Source organism: Gorilla gorilla, chromosome 6 (assembly GCF_029281585.2).
Source record: "Gorilla gorilla gorilla isolate KB3781 chromosome 6, NHGRI_mGorGor1-v2.1_pri, whole genome shotgun sequence".
Lineage (NCBI taxonomy): Eukaryota > Metazoa > Chordata > Mammalia > Primates > Hominidae > Gorilla > Gorilla gorilla.
In genome coordinates, this window is record NC_073230.2 from 113,112,715 (window position 1) to 113,130,037 (window position 17,323).

General features: G+C 33.6%; 1 protein-coding gene across 2 annotated transcripts in view; it reads right to left on the reverse strand.

Moving 5' to 3' along the window:
* ORC5 (origin recognition complex subunit 5) overlaps window positions 1–17,323 on the reverse strand; it is an 81,395-nt gene that overhangs the window by 27,211 nt on the left and 36,861 nt on the right. For both annotated transcript variants that reach the window (XM_004045996.5, XM_055392557.2), the window contains 4 exons: window positions 14,907–14,959; window positions 13,206–13,318; window positions 11,661–11,708; window positions 7,503–7,613 (listed from right to left, as the gene is read on the reverse strand). In XM_004045996.5, coding sequence (XP_004046044.3) covers window positions 7,503–7,613; window positions 11,661–11,708; window positions 13,206–13,318; window positions 14,907–14,959 — 325 coding nt within the window. The remainder of the gene's footprint in view (window positions 1–7,502; window positions 7,614–11,660; window positions 11,709–13,205; window positions 13,319–14,906; window positions 14,960–17,323) is intronic.

Consider the following 17,323-nt stretch of genomic DNA (forward strand, 5'->3'; position numbering starts at 1 on the left):
AGCATCAAGCATTACAGTCAAATATTACAGAAACACTGGAATGCTGGCACAGGACAAACGAAATGCAGGGAAATTGCAAAGGAAGAGCTCTTCACGTTTCTAATAATTTAGTATCCATGGAATTTTAAGGAAAACTGTCCCTTTTAGTCACCAAGTTTAATGTCTATAAAGATAATGCCCACACTCAAATCAATTTATATAAATATCTTACAGCTAGATTTTAGGATGTTACTCTTTATGTTTACAAAATTCAAATTGTTATCTGATCAATAAATGGATTAGATATTTTTATCTACTAGATTTCTAGTGTTATCTGACTAGCGTTTAATGAATGTAGCTACTTTTTGCAGAAATATAAATATTATGTAATATGCAAATTAACTTTTAAGGTAAAGAAATTTTATCATAAAGTCTTCATAAAATTTATTTAAAGTGCTTTTGGTTAAAAATCTATAAAAGCAGTTTGAAATAATGTATATTAAAAAAGGATATGAGTGTAATTTTCCATTATGAAGTATTTCAAATATAGCCATGTAACTTTTTAAGAAAAGCCACTCAGACTGTATATACTAGGCCATATACAATATACTGATTACTTCTCCATAACTTAAGTTCCAAGTCTTGAGATTGTCCGACACCAATGTCATAACTAAATTTAATTGGGTATTAACAAAATTTAGTTATAAATATCAAACAATCATTGCTTCAAACACTAAGTTCAAGGCATGTCAGAAGGAAATATTCAACAAACAGGTTTGTTATGACTCAGTAGAAAACACTTAAATATCTAAGTTATAAAATATTAAGAACTACTTAAGTAAAAAACTCTTATTTATTCACTTTAAGTACTTATTAGTATTCACTTTAAGTATTTAAGTATTAGTTCCTTCAGCACATATATGTCTTCACAGTAAATACATATATACACCATTAACTCTAAACATATAAAATAGAATCTGGTGGCTGCACCAGCACAAATGAAGGGCTGTGGAATCCACAGACACATCTTCATTTCTGTATTCTCTTTATCCAAGACAATGCCTGAAACATAGTAGAGACTTAGTAAATATTTGTTAAATGAAATTTTAAGCAGAGAAAGATGAATTTAATTCCAACCATGGAAAAAAAATAAACACTGACTTTGAACTTGAAATGTGAATTAGATTAAAATATTTTTATTTATAAACGTTTTAGAATTAAATAAAAATTAACAACGTCTCCTCTTTAGAAAACTGAAAACTATATAAATTTACCACATATCTACCTGTATTTGAAGAAATATGCCAAAATCTATTTTTGATGTAGTAAAACGTTAGCTACCTTAACAAGTACAGTATAGCAAAAACATCTTCCTACAGCTATGGTGAATTACAGATGAAGCATTTGCTAAAAAAAAAATTTTCATAGATAAAACAACTAAATTATCATTCTGCTTTCTGATTGATGATAAATTCATTTGAGAAAAACAATTGGTTTGGATATATCCTACATATCTTATAAAACAACATCTAAATGAGTAGTAAGGTTGTCTAAATGCTATTACAATAAATAAAACCTCTGTAAGAAACGATTGTTGATTCATGACCAATAAGTTAAATCGACGTAACAAATAACTCCAAGTGTATCCATAGTATCATGACATGAGTTCGTAAGCAGAGAAGGTACAAACAGAAAAGATGTATATTTGTATATTAAACTATGCTACAAAATGTTTATGTTCTTATAAATGAAAATAAATTTGCAAAAACACTCTAAATTTTTTATTATGTACAACTAAGTATGAAACCACTGAGACATTAGGTATTATTTATGGAAAAATCCAACTTGTCAATATGGTACACAGAAATATTTTTTAAAAAGAACTATGCTCCTTTTCTAATCTTTCAGCTGTTTCTTGGTATTAATTCAGAATACATTATTTTATAATATAGTAACATTATTAAAATAAAACCTTTTAAATGGCAGAATTATAGTAAACTACTTTCAAAAATTATTTTCCAAAATGCAAATTGATCGAAGCAGATCAATGAAAATTAAAACATATTCCTTTTACAAGTCCCTTTAGAAACCTATACCAATGATTTTAGAAATAAACTCTCCAGCAATTTTATTCTCTGGGAAAAAAATAAAGCAATATGGCTTTGAGATTTTAAAATAAGTCGTATCTCTGACAATCTTAAAGAACTGTACTCCTATTGCTCTGACCTAACTACAAGAGTATTCGGGTAGGGGAGGTAAGAATGAGTAAGAGAAGACATAGAACTATAAAAAGAATGAAACAGATAATTCAGAAATTCCCATATTTTTTTCTTTTAAGAAAAAAAGAATTAAAAAGCATAACTTGGCTTTAATATATTTCTGGAAAAAAAGACAATACTATTTCTTTAAAAGCTGACAAATGGTCTTCAAAGTCATATCTGATCAAATTAAAAATTTAGAAAGAATACCTATAAACTTTACCCATTTACTGCATGTATTCCATTCTATCTTATGATGAGAGCGGAAAGGAAAGGAGAAAAGAATGAAATACCAGAATTAATGCTTTGTCACCCATGAAGTTCAGGCATACATAGAAGGGCTACATTTATCTTACTGGAATGAAAATTTTAAAAATGACCCAAGATAAAGACTGCAAAATTGTACTAAAGGTAAAAACCAGGTAAGACTAAAATAATAATCTGAAAAAAAATGTAAAGTCATATTTAAGTTCAATAAATCTGAACATTAACATAAAATCTTAAATGTGCTACTATTCTCTTTACTTACTTGTGAGACTAGTTAACGAACAGAATTTTATTTAAAATTCAATAGAGAATGAAGAAATTCAGAATAATGCCAACTACAATACAATATTGCTGCTAGTACTATTATAAATTTATTATTCTCAATTGGAATTTTAATAAACTTTAAAGAGTCCTTGAGTTACTATTTTTATAACTTCATTATAGAATAGATTAGATTTGAAATACAATGGAAATAAACTTTTACTTCAGGAGAATTCTGAATGTCTATATCATACATGATCAATATATACACAAAATAAGTTTAAACAATTATTTAGTCAGTAAATCCAGCTATAAAAATAGCATATCACTATAAAATAAATTCTTAAAACAGGTGAATACAAAAATAATACATAATCATCTCATATAGACACATTATAACTAATAAAAAGCAATTTACCTCCAGGTACGAAATATAATTCATTGCCAATTTTATTTACATTTTCATAAAAGTGTAAATACACACATACATGTTTATAATTACATTTTTCAGCAAGTTTATTTCCATTCAAATGACCCAATATGTTAACAAATTTCTCTAGATATCACAGACAGTATTAACAGGTAAAAGGTCTGTTTGCCTGGCTCATCTTAAAGCCAGAATGCAAAAACATTGCCATCTAGTGTTCGTACCAAATAAACACTTTGAAAACAAACTTATTCTGTTGTTCACTTAAAAAATTAAGTGTATGTAGGTTAAATACAAACTGCCATTCCCATGGTTAAGAGTATAATTTTGATAGAAGAATACAAGGAGAAAGAAGAAAAATAGAAAAGGTCACTGGGAGTCAATGGGAAGAAGAAAATATAAGGCATGTGGGAGAAATACTCTTTGGATGAGATTCCTGCCATATTTTGTTCTTGAACATAATATATATGTTATTAGATTTTCTTGGATACTTTACTGACCAAGCAAAAGTAAAGATCAACTCATTAGAACTAGTTGCATCTATCTCTACCTACTCCCTGACCCTTTGTATACCCAATGAGAATAACTAAGATTGTGTTCCTAAATGACTTGCTATTAAATTCACCTAAATTCATGTATAGCAATACTTTAAATATACAAATTTATCATTTTGATTATAAAATGTTAATTAGAAGAGATAAAGAATAAAAAGATCAGCAACTACAACTGTCAAGTTTGAAAAAAATTTAACTTCGTTAACAGACAAAGATACATTTTGGGCCAAGTTGTTTCCTTAACTGTGTAATATTACTGGCACTGCTATAACCACGAAGACTGCTGACATTGTTCATCATAGTCAAAGGCTCAGAGCAGCTAGTAAATCTCTAAATCAGAAGCCTCCCATTGTTTTTAACTGCCATATTTTTTCCCCAGAGGATAAAATTGCTGAAGAGTTTATTTCTAAAAACAGAAAATGCTCTATGAATGTAAAGAACAATACGTAAGGTACCAATAGTAAGGTGTGGCATGTGGTGGCAGTAGTGTTACTATGATGCTACTATTACAATCACAACTACAATGACAACTACCACTACAATATAACCCCATTCAATTCCAACCAAACCAGGGTGACAGTTCACAGATATGCCTTGCTTTTCAAACCTTTCTTCAGATCATATTAACCTTTCTTTCTGAATCTCTAACCTAAACTCTATCCTTTGGAAATAAGATATCAGGTGATTTTAAACTATTATTTCTCTATTTACCCATTTATACATTTCTGTATAATAAACATGTATCACTTATGTAAATGAGAAATATTTAAAAAACAAAAACTCCTACTCATTCTCCACAGCCAAGCCTCATTTTTCATCTTCTGTGAATTCTTTCAACCTGCCCAATCTAGAATTGATCTCTTTCTGCTCCAAACTTCTCAGAAGCACTATCTAGCATTCATTTACAGCCTTAAGGAAGTATTTAATAAATGGTGCTGGGAAAACTGGCTACCCATATGTAGAAAGCTGAAACTGGATCCCTTCCTTACACCTTATACAAAAATTAATTCAACATGGATTAAAGACTTAAACGTTAGACCTAAAACCATAAAAACCCTAGAAGAAAACCTAGAAAACCTAGGCAATACCATTCAGGACACAGGCATGGGCAAGGACTTCATGTCTAAAACACCAAAAGCAATGGCAACAAAAGCCAAAATTGACAAATGGGATCTAATTAAACTAAAGAGCTTCTGCACAGCAAAAGAAACTACCATCAGAGTGAACAGGCAACCTACAAAATGGGAGAAAATTTTCACAACCTACTCATCTGACAAAGAGCTAATATCCAGAATCTACAATGAACTCAAACAAATTTACAAAACAAAAAAACAAACAACCCCATCAAAAAGTGGGCGAAGGATATGAACAGACACTTCTCAAAAGAAGACATTTATGCAGCCAAAAAACACATGAAAAAATGCTCATCATCACTGGCCATCAGAGAAATGCAAATCAAAACCACAATGAGATACCATCTCACACCAGTTAGAATGGCAATCATTAAAAAGTCAGGAAACAACAGGTGCTGGAGAGGATGTGGAGAAATAGGAACACTTTTACACTGTTGGTGGGACTGTAAACTAGTTCAACCAATGTGGAAGTCAGTGCGGCGATTCCTCAGGGATCTAGAACTAGAAATACCATTTGACCCAGCCATCGCAAACCTGGGTATATACCCAAAGGACTATAAATCATGCCGCTATAAAGACACATGCACACGTACATTTATTGCAGCACTATTCACAATAGCAAAGACTTGGAACCAACCCTAATGTCCAACAATGATATACTGGATTAAGAAAATGTGGCACATATACACCATGGAATACTATGCAGCCATAAAAAATGATGAGTTCATGTCCTTTGTAGCGACGTGGATGAAACTGGAAATCATCATTCTCAGTAAACTATCACAAGGACAAAAATCCAAACACCGCATGTTCTCACTCATAGGTGGGAATTGAACAATGAGAACACATGGACACAAGAAGGGGAACATCACACTCTGGGGACTATTGTGGGGTGGGGGGAGGGGGGAGGGATAGCATTAGGAGATATACCTAATGCTAAATGACAAGTTAATGGGTGCAGCACACCAGCATGGCACATGTATACATATGTAACTAACCTGCACATTGTGCACATGTACCCTAAAACTTAAAGTATAATAATAATAAAATAAAATAAACTTGTAGAGAAAGCCAAAAAAAAAAAAAGAAAGTATTTTCATGTATACATTTTAATGCCCTAGAATAAGTTATAAGCTCATTGAAAGAAAAAACATGTACTATCCTTCATTGTGCCCCTCACACAGGTTATTTGTGGGCACCTGAGAAGTACAATCACATGTTATGCAAACATGTTTCTGCTCTGTTCAAAAGCACTGTCTGTCTCACTTCCCTAGGCTTTAAATCTCAAAGGTTTACTCATTGCATCATATTGTAAAAGTTGTTTAATCTCTCTGACTTAATGTAAGGCTCAATTGCTTATAATAAAGACCTGATAATTCAAAATACCTGCTAATCTAGAGTTACTGCAACAGTAAACACAAAACAAAAAATTCCTATGTTGTATGTAGAAAGCTATTAATAAAAGGTAAAGTTTTATTAAAATCCAATTTCAGACAAAGCTTTTTAAGAAAATACATGGGAAAAATCCCTGTAACACAAATTAAAACTGAATTACTTTTTTAAAGTTATCAGCATTAGTGATCTACCTACCTATCTAGCTAGCTATCTACCTATATAGCTAGCTATTTACGTAGCCTAGTAACTGAGTGAACTGAGTTTCTTCAAGAACACAATAAATGTAGATACAATTTTCTATACATGCTGACTTTTATAAAAACTATCTAAATTCAATGTTGAGAAAATTGAGATTATATTTGTTACTCAAACTCTTCTCTAAATGAAAAATTAAAAGTTACCAGCACACATTAGATTACAAAGTCTGACCGCTATTCTGGGGCCAGATTTATTCAGTGAATTAATTAAAACGCAGGCATTATTTACATATTTCTCAACCTAAAAATGCATAGAGAAAACAAAATGCTCACTGCAATATCTGACATGACTTTGCTTTTAAATAAATACTAGTTATATCATTTTGCTTTTTCTTCTATCCACTTGTACCATGTGCTAAGCATTGTTTTTCTGGACCATTTAAGAAATCTACTGTGACTATAATTTTAATAAATTGTTTTTCCTTAAAATGTCAACTAAAAAACAAACCTTAACTACTTGTTTTTTAGTCATATTTTCTATTTTTATGCTTTGCTGCCACCTAGTGAAATTCTGAGAACTTAATTATTCTGGAAAACAGCATTTTTTAATAAAAGCACATCTATCTGCAAAGTACATAGATGAGGAATAAGAACATTGTAGATTACTCTGTTACCAAAAAAAAAATTTCAATTTTGTTTTCATTAAATTACAATTCATCAACTTGATCATCAAGCCACTTGTTTAATTAGCAAGATAATTATGATTATTTAATTTTAAAAATTCCTTTATTGAAAAAGAGCCAAATTAAATTATTTGCCATGAGGTTATACTTGTAAACATATGTAAATTTAGTGATACCCCCAAAGATTCTATATACATAATTTTCAATTACTTACCAAAAACATGGTTCATTATATAGTTAAAACAGTAACATATGTTGAACAAAAATCTGAACGCCTGGAATTCTATTGACTCTACTATCTGAAGAATCCCACAAAGATGACAGATAATAATCTATGATTAAGCTTACCTGGGAAAAAATATTTGCTGTTGGAGCAACTCTGCTGTCCACGATACTATATAATATTGCTAATAATCTGTCTAGTGGAAATGGTTTTGGCCCAAGGAGATGATTGCTCGTCTGTAAAAAACAAAACAAAAACATGGATTTTCTTCTTATACCAGAGCACTCACTTTCTGTACTACAAAACTGCCAGTAACAATGTATTTATGTTATATATAGTTCCCCTAAAAATGCTAACAAATCTAACCTGCAAACTCTAAGTTAAAAGTTTAGCTGATATGATCATGATTTATCCTTTTTTTAAGTTTGTTTTGTTTAGAGACAAGGTCCGCTGTCACCCAGGCTGGAATGCAGTGGCAGCGCAATCATGGCTCACTACAGCCTTGAATTCCTGGGCTCAAGCCATCCTCCCATGTCAGATTCTCCTCTTGAGTAGCTAGGACTCTAGGCACACACCGCAATGTTTGGGTATTTTTACAAATTATTTTGTAAAGACAGGGTCTCACTATGTTGCCCAGACTGGTCTTAAACTCCTGGCCTCAAGCAATCCTCCCCACCTTGGCCTCCCAAAGTGTTAGAATTACAGGCATGAGCCACCATACCCAGCCATGATTTATCTTTTAACATATTCCTCAAGATTTCTGACTTAGTATCAACAAATATTAATTAAAGAACTCACAGTCATCTGGTCTAGTCCTAAATATGCCTCCTATTTTACTGTTATAACCAGGTGTTAAGTAATTTTGCCAAATCCAAGATAATAACCAAACCAGATTCCTAAGTTGTAGACTAGAGCTTACTACTTATTTCTCACAATTCCTCTTTGTACCACTGCCAGGAAAATTCAACACTAGTAGCTCTAAAAAGATCAATTACAGTAAGTCGTAGCTTAACTTAGAAAACTAATAAAATATTTTATGAAGTAAATAAGCCAGCAGCCTAAAACAATGTAAAATTTAAAAAAATTTTTTCAATATTGTAAAATGTTCATACTTGTATACAAACTCATATAGTATAATTCATGTCATCAGAAACGAGACAATGCTCAAGTTCCATTCTATTCGCAGATAATTTTAATAGCCAATAAATATTTATTTCTTTTTTTGAGACAGAGCCTCACTCTGTCACCCAGGCTGGAGTACAGTGACACGATCTTGGCTCACTGCAAACTCCACCTCCCAGGTTCAAGTGATTCTCGTATCTCAGCAACCCAAGTAGCTGGGATTACAGGCATGCACTGCCACACATGGCTGACTTTTGTATTTTTAGTTTTGCCGTGTAGGACAGGCTAGTCTCGAACTTCCGACCTGAAGTAATCTGCCCACCTTGGCCTCCCAAAGTGCTAGAATTACAGGCGTGAGCCAGTGCACCCAGCTACAAATAAGTACTTTATATTAGCAATGGCAAATAAAATTGGAAACTATATTTACATGCATGGGAGTAACTATTTATTTAAAACAAGAATGAATGTAAAGAAGAATACCTACTCAGAATTATACAATGAAGTTTTTACCTTGGCTAGAAATTATTTTCCAGGTCTTAAATTTTGTATGCTTTTGTCACTAAATACTTCAAATATATAAAAGAGTACAGAAGTGAATATAATGAATACCAATGGACTCACCACTCAGTTTTATCAAATATACTGTGCAATACGTGCAGAGAAACAAAACATTAGATCACATTACAGATAAGTTGAAGCTTCCTTGAACCCTCTCCCATCCTATTCTCCCTTTCCTTCTCTAGAAAAATTCCACTATCTAGAATTTGATGTACTCTCATGAAGGTTTTATTCTACCGCATATGTATCCACAAACAATATACAGCATTGTTTGCATGGTTTAAAATTTTATATAAATGATATAATTTGGAACATACCTCTCTACCAATTGCTTTTTGAGATTTATCCATATAGATACATGTAGCTCTAGTCCATTTTTAAATTACCTTACAGAATTCCATTTTATGACTACTTAAAAAAATTCATTATTATTACAAATAATCCTGTGACTGATAATCTTGTACATTTCTCCTTGTGCACATGTGTGAGTTTCTCTAAGTAGGATTGCTGGATTAAAGCACAAGGCACAGTCAGTGCTATGTGTCTGCCAACACTGTTTCTTCTCTGACACACAAGAAGACTACATTTCTCAGTCTCTCCTGCAGTTAGATAGAGGTCACGTAACTGGGTTCTGCCGGGCCAATGAAATATGAACAGAAGTGATGTAAACTACTTGCAAGCCTAGTCTTTCACCTTCTTTCCCTTTAGTGGCAACTTCAGAGGCCACAATGTTTCACTTCATATCACTATAAGATGAAAGAGGGTCACTCAATTCACATTCAGTTATGTTGTAAGCAACATAAAAACTTCTGTTGTGTAAAGCCACCATGGTTTGGGGGGTTTTGTTTTGTTTGTCTGTTTGAGAAGGAGTCTCACTCTGTTGCCCAGGCTGGAGTGTAGTGGCGTGATCTCGGCTCACTGCAAGCTACGCCTCCCAGGTTCACGCCATTCTCCCGCCTCAGCCTCCAAGGCAGCTGGGACTACAGGAGCCCACCATCATGCCTGGCTAATTTTTGTTTTTGTATTTTTAGTAGAGACGGGGTTTCACCATGTTAGCCAGAATGGTCTCGACCTCCTGAACTCGTGATCCACCCGCCTCGGCCTCCCAAAGTGCTGGGACTACAGGCGTGAGGCACCCCGCCCGGCCGGGATTTGCTTTTTACTACAAGCATAGCTAGTCTATCCTAATATTAACATATTAACTTCACATATTAACTTCAGTAGATATTGTCAACCTGCAGAACAGGCAGACTCTCGCTCTTCTACATTATCACCAGCACTTGAAATCATAGAATTTTTTAGTTTTGTCAAACCAAGAGTATGAAATATCTCACTGTTGTTTTAACTTTTTCTCTCATTAGTGAATAAGGCTGTTAATCATGTCATGATTGTTAGACATTCAGGTTCCTTATTGTATCATTTATCCATTTTGCTATCGAATTTTTGTCCTTTTCTTATTGGTTTGTAATGAGTCTTTAAAAATTCGAGACATTAGGTTGGGCATGGTAGCTCATGCCTGTAATCCCAGCACTTTGGAAGGCTGAGAGGAGTGGATCATTTGAGACCAGCCTCGAACTCCTGGGCTTAGATGAGTCCCTGGTGAAACCCTGTCTCTACAAAAAATACAAAAATTAGCCAGGCACGGTGGCATGTGCCTGTAGTCCCAGCTACTAGGGAGGCTGAGACAGGAGGATCACTTAAGCCCAGGAGGTTGAGGCTGCAGTGAGCCATGATCACGCCATTGCACTGCAGGATGGGTGACTGAGACCCTGCCTCAAAAATAGATAAATAATAAAAATTCTAAACGTTAACCATTTGTCTATTGTAGGAGTTCAAGAACAGTGGTAAACATCATCGTAGGCTTTGGAGTCAGGAAGTCCTGGAATTGAGCAAAACTGCCTCTAAGAATAAGGGAAACAAAACTTGCAGTTTCTATAGTGCAGAGTTTATATTTCAAAATTCTCCATCTTCTGACAAGAAAAGCAACAGTGGTTTGGACATACAAAGTGGAAGAAGTGATCTAAATAGTCTAAATGCTTCTTTCACCAGTTTCAACCTTATGTGACCCCACCTTCAAAAGTACATAGTGCTTCTAATCCCTAAGTTTTTTCCAGATTCCTAAGGCCAAATTAGCTAAGTTTGAGGCTTAGGTTTTAGCGTTTTCTCTAATCTGCTTGGTCACCTCAATATCTACCTACCATGTAATTGCAAATTCTGGGGGTCTCTCATCTGCTTAGTATTTATGAGTTTACCTTTTTTATTTCTTCAATGTAATTGTTGTGGGTGCTTCAAAGGGGAAAGAAAAGAGGAAAATGCCTGTATTCAATTGGCTGTATTTAACTAAATAATCCAGGGTAAACTTCTTCATCTACTAAGTCACTAAAAAACTTTGTCAACTCAGTTTTAAACTCCAGCACCAGCTCACTTAAATGTGCGTTCAATCACTATATTCAATATAACAAAATTCTATTACAGTATAACGGTACCATATCAACACAAATAAGTTCCTATATTCAAATGACAAATACAATTACAGATGTATCTATTTCCTATATTATCTTCATTTCCTAAGTTTCTTCCATTAGAAATTAAAATGTAAATACCTTTTCGTGTTTTTTTAGAAAGTTGGTTTTCTTGATTTTTCCATGATGCTGCAATTAAGGAAAACAAATTTTAAGTTGAAAAGATAGCATTCCACAAAACCAGAAAATGTTATTTATTTAAAACATGGCACACATAATACTAATCTGTATATCTCAGGTTTTTAAATAGTTATTCTTCTTATCACCTTGTATATATATTAGACTTCAACATATTTTAGGCCAATTTCATTTAGACTTGGATTGGATATAAAATTACTTTTGCATGTAAAAAAAGAATTTCTAAAATAAAATAATGACATTTCCTAAAAGAGCTTATTATATTGATTTAGTACAGCATATACATTGCTATAAAAATGAAACTTCCAAAGAGATATGGATTTTTATTCATCCCATAAACAAGTCTGGCAATTCACATAATAAACGCTGACGGAGGGCATTTTAGTTACGCACAGTTCACATAATAAACACTGATTGAGAGCATTTTAGTTAGGCATTCAGGATTCAATAGCAGGGGAAAACAATAGATGTGGTCCTTGCCCTCTAGAAACTAAAGAGGGCCAGGTACAGTGGCGCATACCTGTAATCCTATCACTTTGGGAGGCCGGGGTGGGAGGATGACTTGAGGCCAGGAATTTGGGACCAGCCTGACCAACATAGCAAAACCCTGTCTCTACCAAAAACATAAAACTTAGCCAGGCGTGGGGGCACACACCTGTAATCCCAGCTACTTGGGAGGCCGAGGCTGTAGTGAGCCAAGATCACACCACTGCACTCTGGCCTGGGTGAGAGAGTGACACTGTCTCAAAAAAATAAAAAAAAAATAAAGTCCTGAAGAGTAGCACAAGACATGACAAAAAAATAAATAAATATAAATTGTTGTAAGTCCAAAGAAGAAAGCAAACATCGTGTGAAATAGGAAACAATAAAGAGGACCTACTTTAAGATAGGTTGTACAGGGAGAACTGCTTTGAGAAGGCAACATTTAAACTGAAGCATGAAGAATGAGTAGAGAAGGAGCTTTCCAGGAAGACAGAACATACAGACAAAGACCTTAAGGTAGGAAAGAGATCAGAATGTTTTGAGGAAAGAGGAAAAAGGAAAAAGTCTAAAGTGACAAGAACACAGTGGGTAAAGAAGAAGAAAAAACAACTCTAAAATGGGATTTCTCCAACTAATGTATGTACAGGAGAGGCTCCTTCAGTGTGCTGGATAATTATTCACTACAGTGAGAGTTTTAGAACAACAAAGAGTTACCGCTCTCAAAATTATTTCCATCCTCCACACTTTAAACAAAACCCTATGTATTTTTTAAATCTGAATTATTACCTAAGGTATACCTGATATCCTCTTTTCTATGAAACTGCCTACCTTTTCTCAAATTTGAGGTTGTGACATTAATGTAAAGCCTTTAAAGAATGAGTCCTAAATACATATTTGGCAATCTTATTCTAATCTCTTCTCCTTAGAAATTTACAAGTGTTAAGAAATTTCAAAATATTCCTGGGATCTTAAAAAATAAAGTGAAAAGAAGTATATTATTATTACCTTAAGAAAAAACCTCTTGTCAGTTCTTGCTGGATTGTATGAAGCAAGGTATGCAGCAATTAGAATGAACTTAGAGTAATATGGAAGTTCCACATGAGTATGCGCTGAGAGGCCTATATAACAAAACACTTTGATGAAGTACTTATTAGGCTAACATTGGGTTTTAAGTATCTCTTCTCACTTAACTTTTCATTTCCATATGGTATTCTCTAGTCAAAATGACTTATTTCCTTATTTTAAAAAGTGTCGTGATAATGATGTTCGTGGTGGTGATCAACACTATTATTAATGACAGGCTTTACTCAATCTATTATTTTTGCTTGGCTCTTCTCATTCTGAAGTCTAAATCCTACTCGTTCTTCTCTTCAAGGCCACGCTCTCCATTAAACCCCTGGTGTTCCCCTACCACAGCAAAATAGAGAAACTTATTTCTACTATGAATTCCTACTCTGAGTATTCCCACATAACGTGATGCCTTATATTAACAGTTAACTGTACAGGTTGAGTATACCTTATCTGAAATGCTTGGGACCAGAAGTGTTTTGGATTTTTTCAGATGTTAGAATACTTGTATATGCCAGTTGAACATCCCTAAATTCTGAAAAATCAAAGAAAACAAGCATTTCCTCTGAGCTTATGTCAGCACTCAGAAAATTTTGGAGCATTTTCTATTTGGAAGTTTTGGATTCAGAATGCTTAACCTGTACATAAATCATACCCCTTAGTAAACAATACTATCTGTTGAAGGAGCTATGTCTAACGTTTTTTTGTATCCCTACACTGCCTTGCACATAGAAAATAACTGATGAATGGATAAATATTAAAACAGTAGGGTCATTCAAGTAGCACTGATTCTTAAGGGAAGGGAAGGAATCTGATATTTACTGAAAATCTACTATGTGTCAGACACTGTGTTAGGTGCTTTACTTAAGCATCACTTTGAATCTTTGCAGTAATGCTAAATATTCTTCCTATCTCACAAGTGAAAAATTGAGCTGGGTTCAAGGTCAAACAGATAGAAAGTAGTGCAAATCAATTATTACAGATCTGTTCTAACTCTGGCATCTATCCCTTTTCCTAAAAACACACAACCAGAAGTCACTTGTAAAGCATCTGGAACACATAAAAACCAAAAAAACACAAAACAGCACTATTTCATACCATTTTCTTTAACCATCAACCACTGACTTTTAAAAAAAATTTTTTTCAATATTTGCTCATTTTTTTTAAGTAAAATTAGTTCTATTTAATATTTGGGATGAATCCAAAGTAGTAGTTTTCTTAAAGAAAACAAAAGCACAATGTTTTCAAAACATAACCACCAAAGTGCATACCCCAAACCGATTAACATAAAATTACATTTTATTCCATAAAACTCATGAAATATAAACATAATGAGATAAAACTGTCACATAGATTGCTTTAATAAAAGCATTTAAAGAAATAGAAACTGCTTGATTTTCATGATATAATCCAATATTTAGAAAATAGAAAGCTGGTATTCAAACTTTTATTTCCTCCCATTAAATTAGAGCTTCAGTTAAAGAAAAATCATTAATCAAAATAGCATTATAGCTTGAAAAGTAAATTCTCTTTTATAACACTATTTCCTGACTGAATGCTCTTTAGTATTAACTTTAGTATCTTGATAATTAGCTGAAGAAATATCTCTGGTAACTGTCTCAATAATTCCTCTGATACCTTTCAGTTGCCCCGGATCTGTGTCATCTTTCTGTAGCTTTTCCCACTGGGAACTGAAAAAAAATAGAAGAGCAAAAATGAATTAAAAATAAATAAAATCAATATGGTGTACTTAAAACAGAGCCCTAGAAAAACTAAATTTTTTAATTTATTAACAAAACAGAAAAGAAAAATATATACATGCAATAAACATGTTTGTACCTGTACAAAATAATTTAATGTATATATTAGAATGGCATAAATTTATAAAGCAATATCTAGATATTAACTATTTTAATAATCTCTTTTACTATGATCACTGTTGTAGCTATCAAAAAACTTCACCCAGGCCGGGTGTGGTGGCTCATGCCTGTAATCCCAGCACTTTGGGAGGCCAAGATAGGAGGATCACATGAAGCCAGGAGTTCAAGCTCAGCCTAGGCAACATGGGGAAACCCCATCTCTATTAAAAATACAAAAATTAGCTGGGTATGGTGGCGCATGCCTGTACTCCCAGCTACTTGGGTGGCTGAGGCACGAGAATCACTTGAACCTGGGAGGTGGACGTTGCAGTGAGCTGAGATTGTGCCACTACACTCCAGCCTGGGCGAGAGTGAGCCTGTCTTTAAAAACAACAACAACAAACAAAAAACCAATAAATACTACCTACCACCTACCACTCGGTAAAACTCCCAATGTTCTAGTTACCGTATTAGATGCAATTGTCATATACTATTTCTAAACTCTATAGCAATCCCTCAAAGTAGGTATCACACCAGAAAACTGAGGCTCAAAGGTTAAGTCACCCAAGGACATTTAGCCAGTCAATACTAGAGCTACGAGTCGAATCCTTGTAGGATGCTTGCAGAGTTCAAGGTATTTTAATTGCCCCGTCCTGGACTTATTTGCAATTAAAACTGTTAAACAACCAAAACACTATTAAGAATATGAAGTGATTATGACACGACAAATTGAATTTATAAGGCAACACACTATAGTATACTGAGTAAAGAATGCCCTAGGACAGTTTTAGCTGCATGACTTCGAAAAAATGAATAGTTTACTCATAAAAAAAAATAAGGCAGTTTGATGCAAAGGTGCTCACCAACTCTAAAACTCTCACAGAACTCTTAAAAATGAGCTAATTTACAGGGCTAATTTAAAAATAATGCCAGATTAGAACAATTAAATATCCAAAATCTGCATGAAGAACAGGGTGGAAGTGATAAAGATGAGTGTGGGCCTTCTTTGAGTATACTTTAAAAAAAGTAGTTTTAACTTTTGAAGTATTCTTTGATACCCATCTCTCACCTGTATAGCAATCAACAAGTTTATTTTCCCATTTCTCTTTTCCTTCTTTTCCCATTTTTTTAAGTTGTAATATTCCTACCTTGTCAGAATACATAATATTTACATACTATTCTTCTACTCTTATTTCCACCTTAATTTTAGTTTGGAGCTAAACTTAATTAAATTCAATGTTCATCATCAATCCTTTTGTTAGTTTCTCCAGTCATCTCTTTTTCACATCAAGGTCGTCCTAAGAAATGTCTTATGAGTAGTGTTCTCTGAGTCCTTCCATGTTTAATATTGTTTTTCTCTAGCCTTGATAGTTCAATGACAGGTTTGACTGAACATAAAATTATTTGGCTTACACTTCCTTTCTCCTTGAGTTTCTTGAAATTGTTGATCCATTGGTTGTCTTGCTTTTTCAATGACTTTCCTTTGTAAGTGACTTTTATTTTTTGCCTGAAAGCTCAGAGGTTTTTTTCTGTTATTTTTAAAGTCTAAATGCTTTCCAAGAAGTCTCTGTAGTAGGCTGAATAATGGCTCTGCCTCCAAAGATACCAAAGTCCAAATCCCTAGAACATGTGAATACATTCTTATGGGGTAAAAGGGACTTAGCAGATGTGACTGAGTTAAGGATCTTCAGACAGACATTGCACTGCATTATCCAGATAGGCCCAATAGAGTCAGAAGGATCCTTCTAAGAAGACAAGTCAGAGAGAAGAGAAAATGCTACACTGCTAGCTTAGAAGATGGAGAAGGGAACCACAAGCCAGGGAATGAAGGCAGCCTCTAGAAGTTAGAAAAGGCAAAGAAACAGATTCTCCTTGAGAACCTCCAGAAGAAAAGCCCTGTGGACCTGTTTTAGACTTCTGACATACAAAACTGTAAGATAGTAACTATGTGTTGTCCTAAATCACTAAATTTCTGATAATTTATTACAGTACAATATACTAGTACAGTTTCAGAATTGATCATTCTGGATTAATTGGGAAAATGAACTGTTTTAATGTGTAAAGCTAGGTCTTCTATTTCTGGAACGTTTTCTTGGATTATAATTTTAGATCTTAACTCCAATCCATTGTTCTTTTCTGTCTTCAGGAGCTCCAATTAAATATATGTTAAATCTTCTTTGTCTATCATATTTGTCA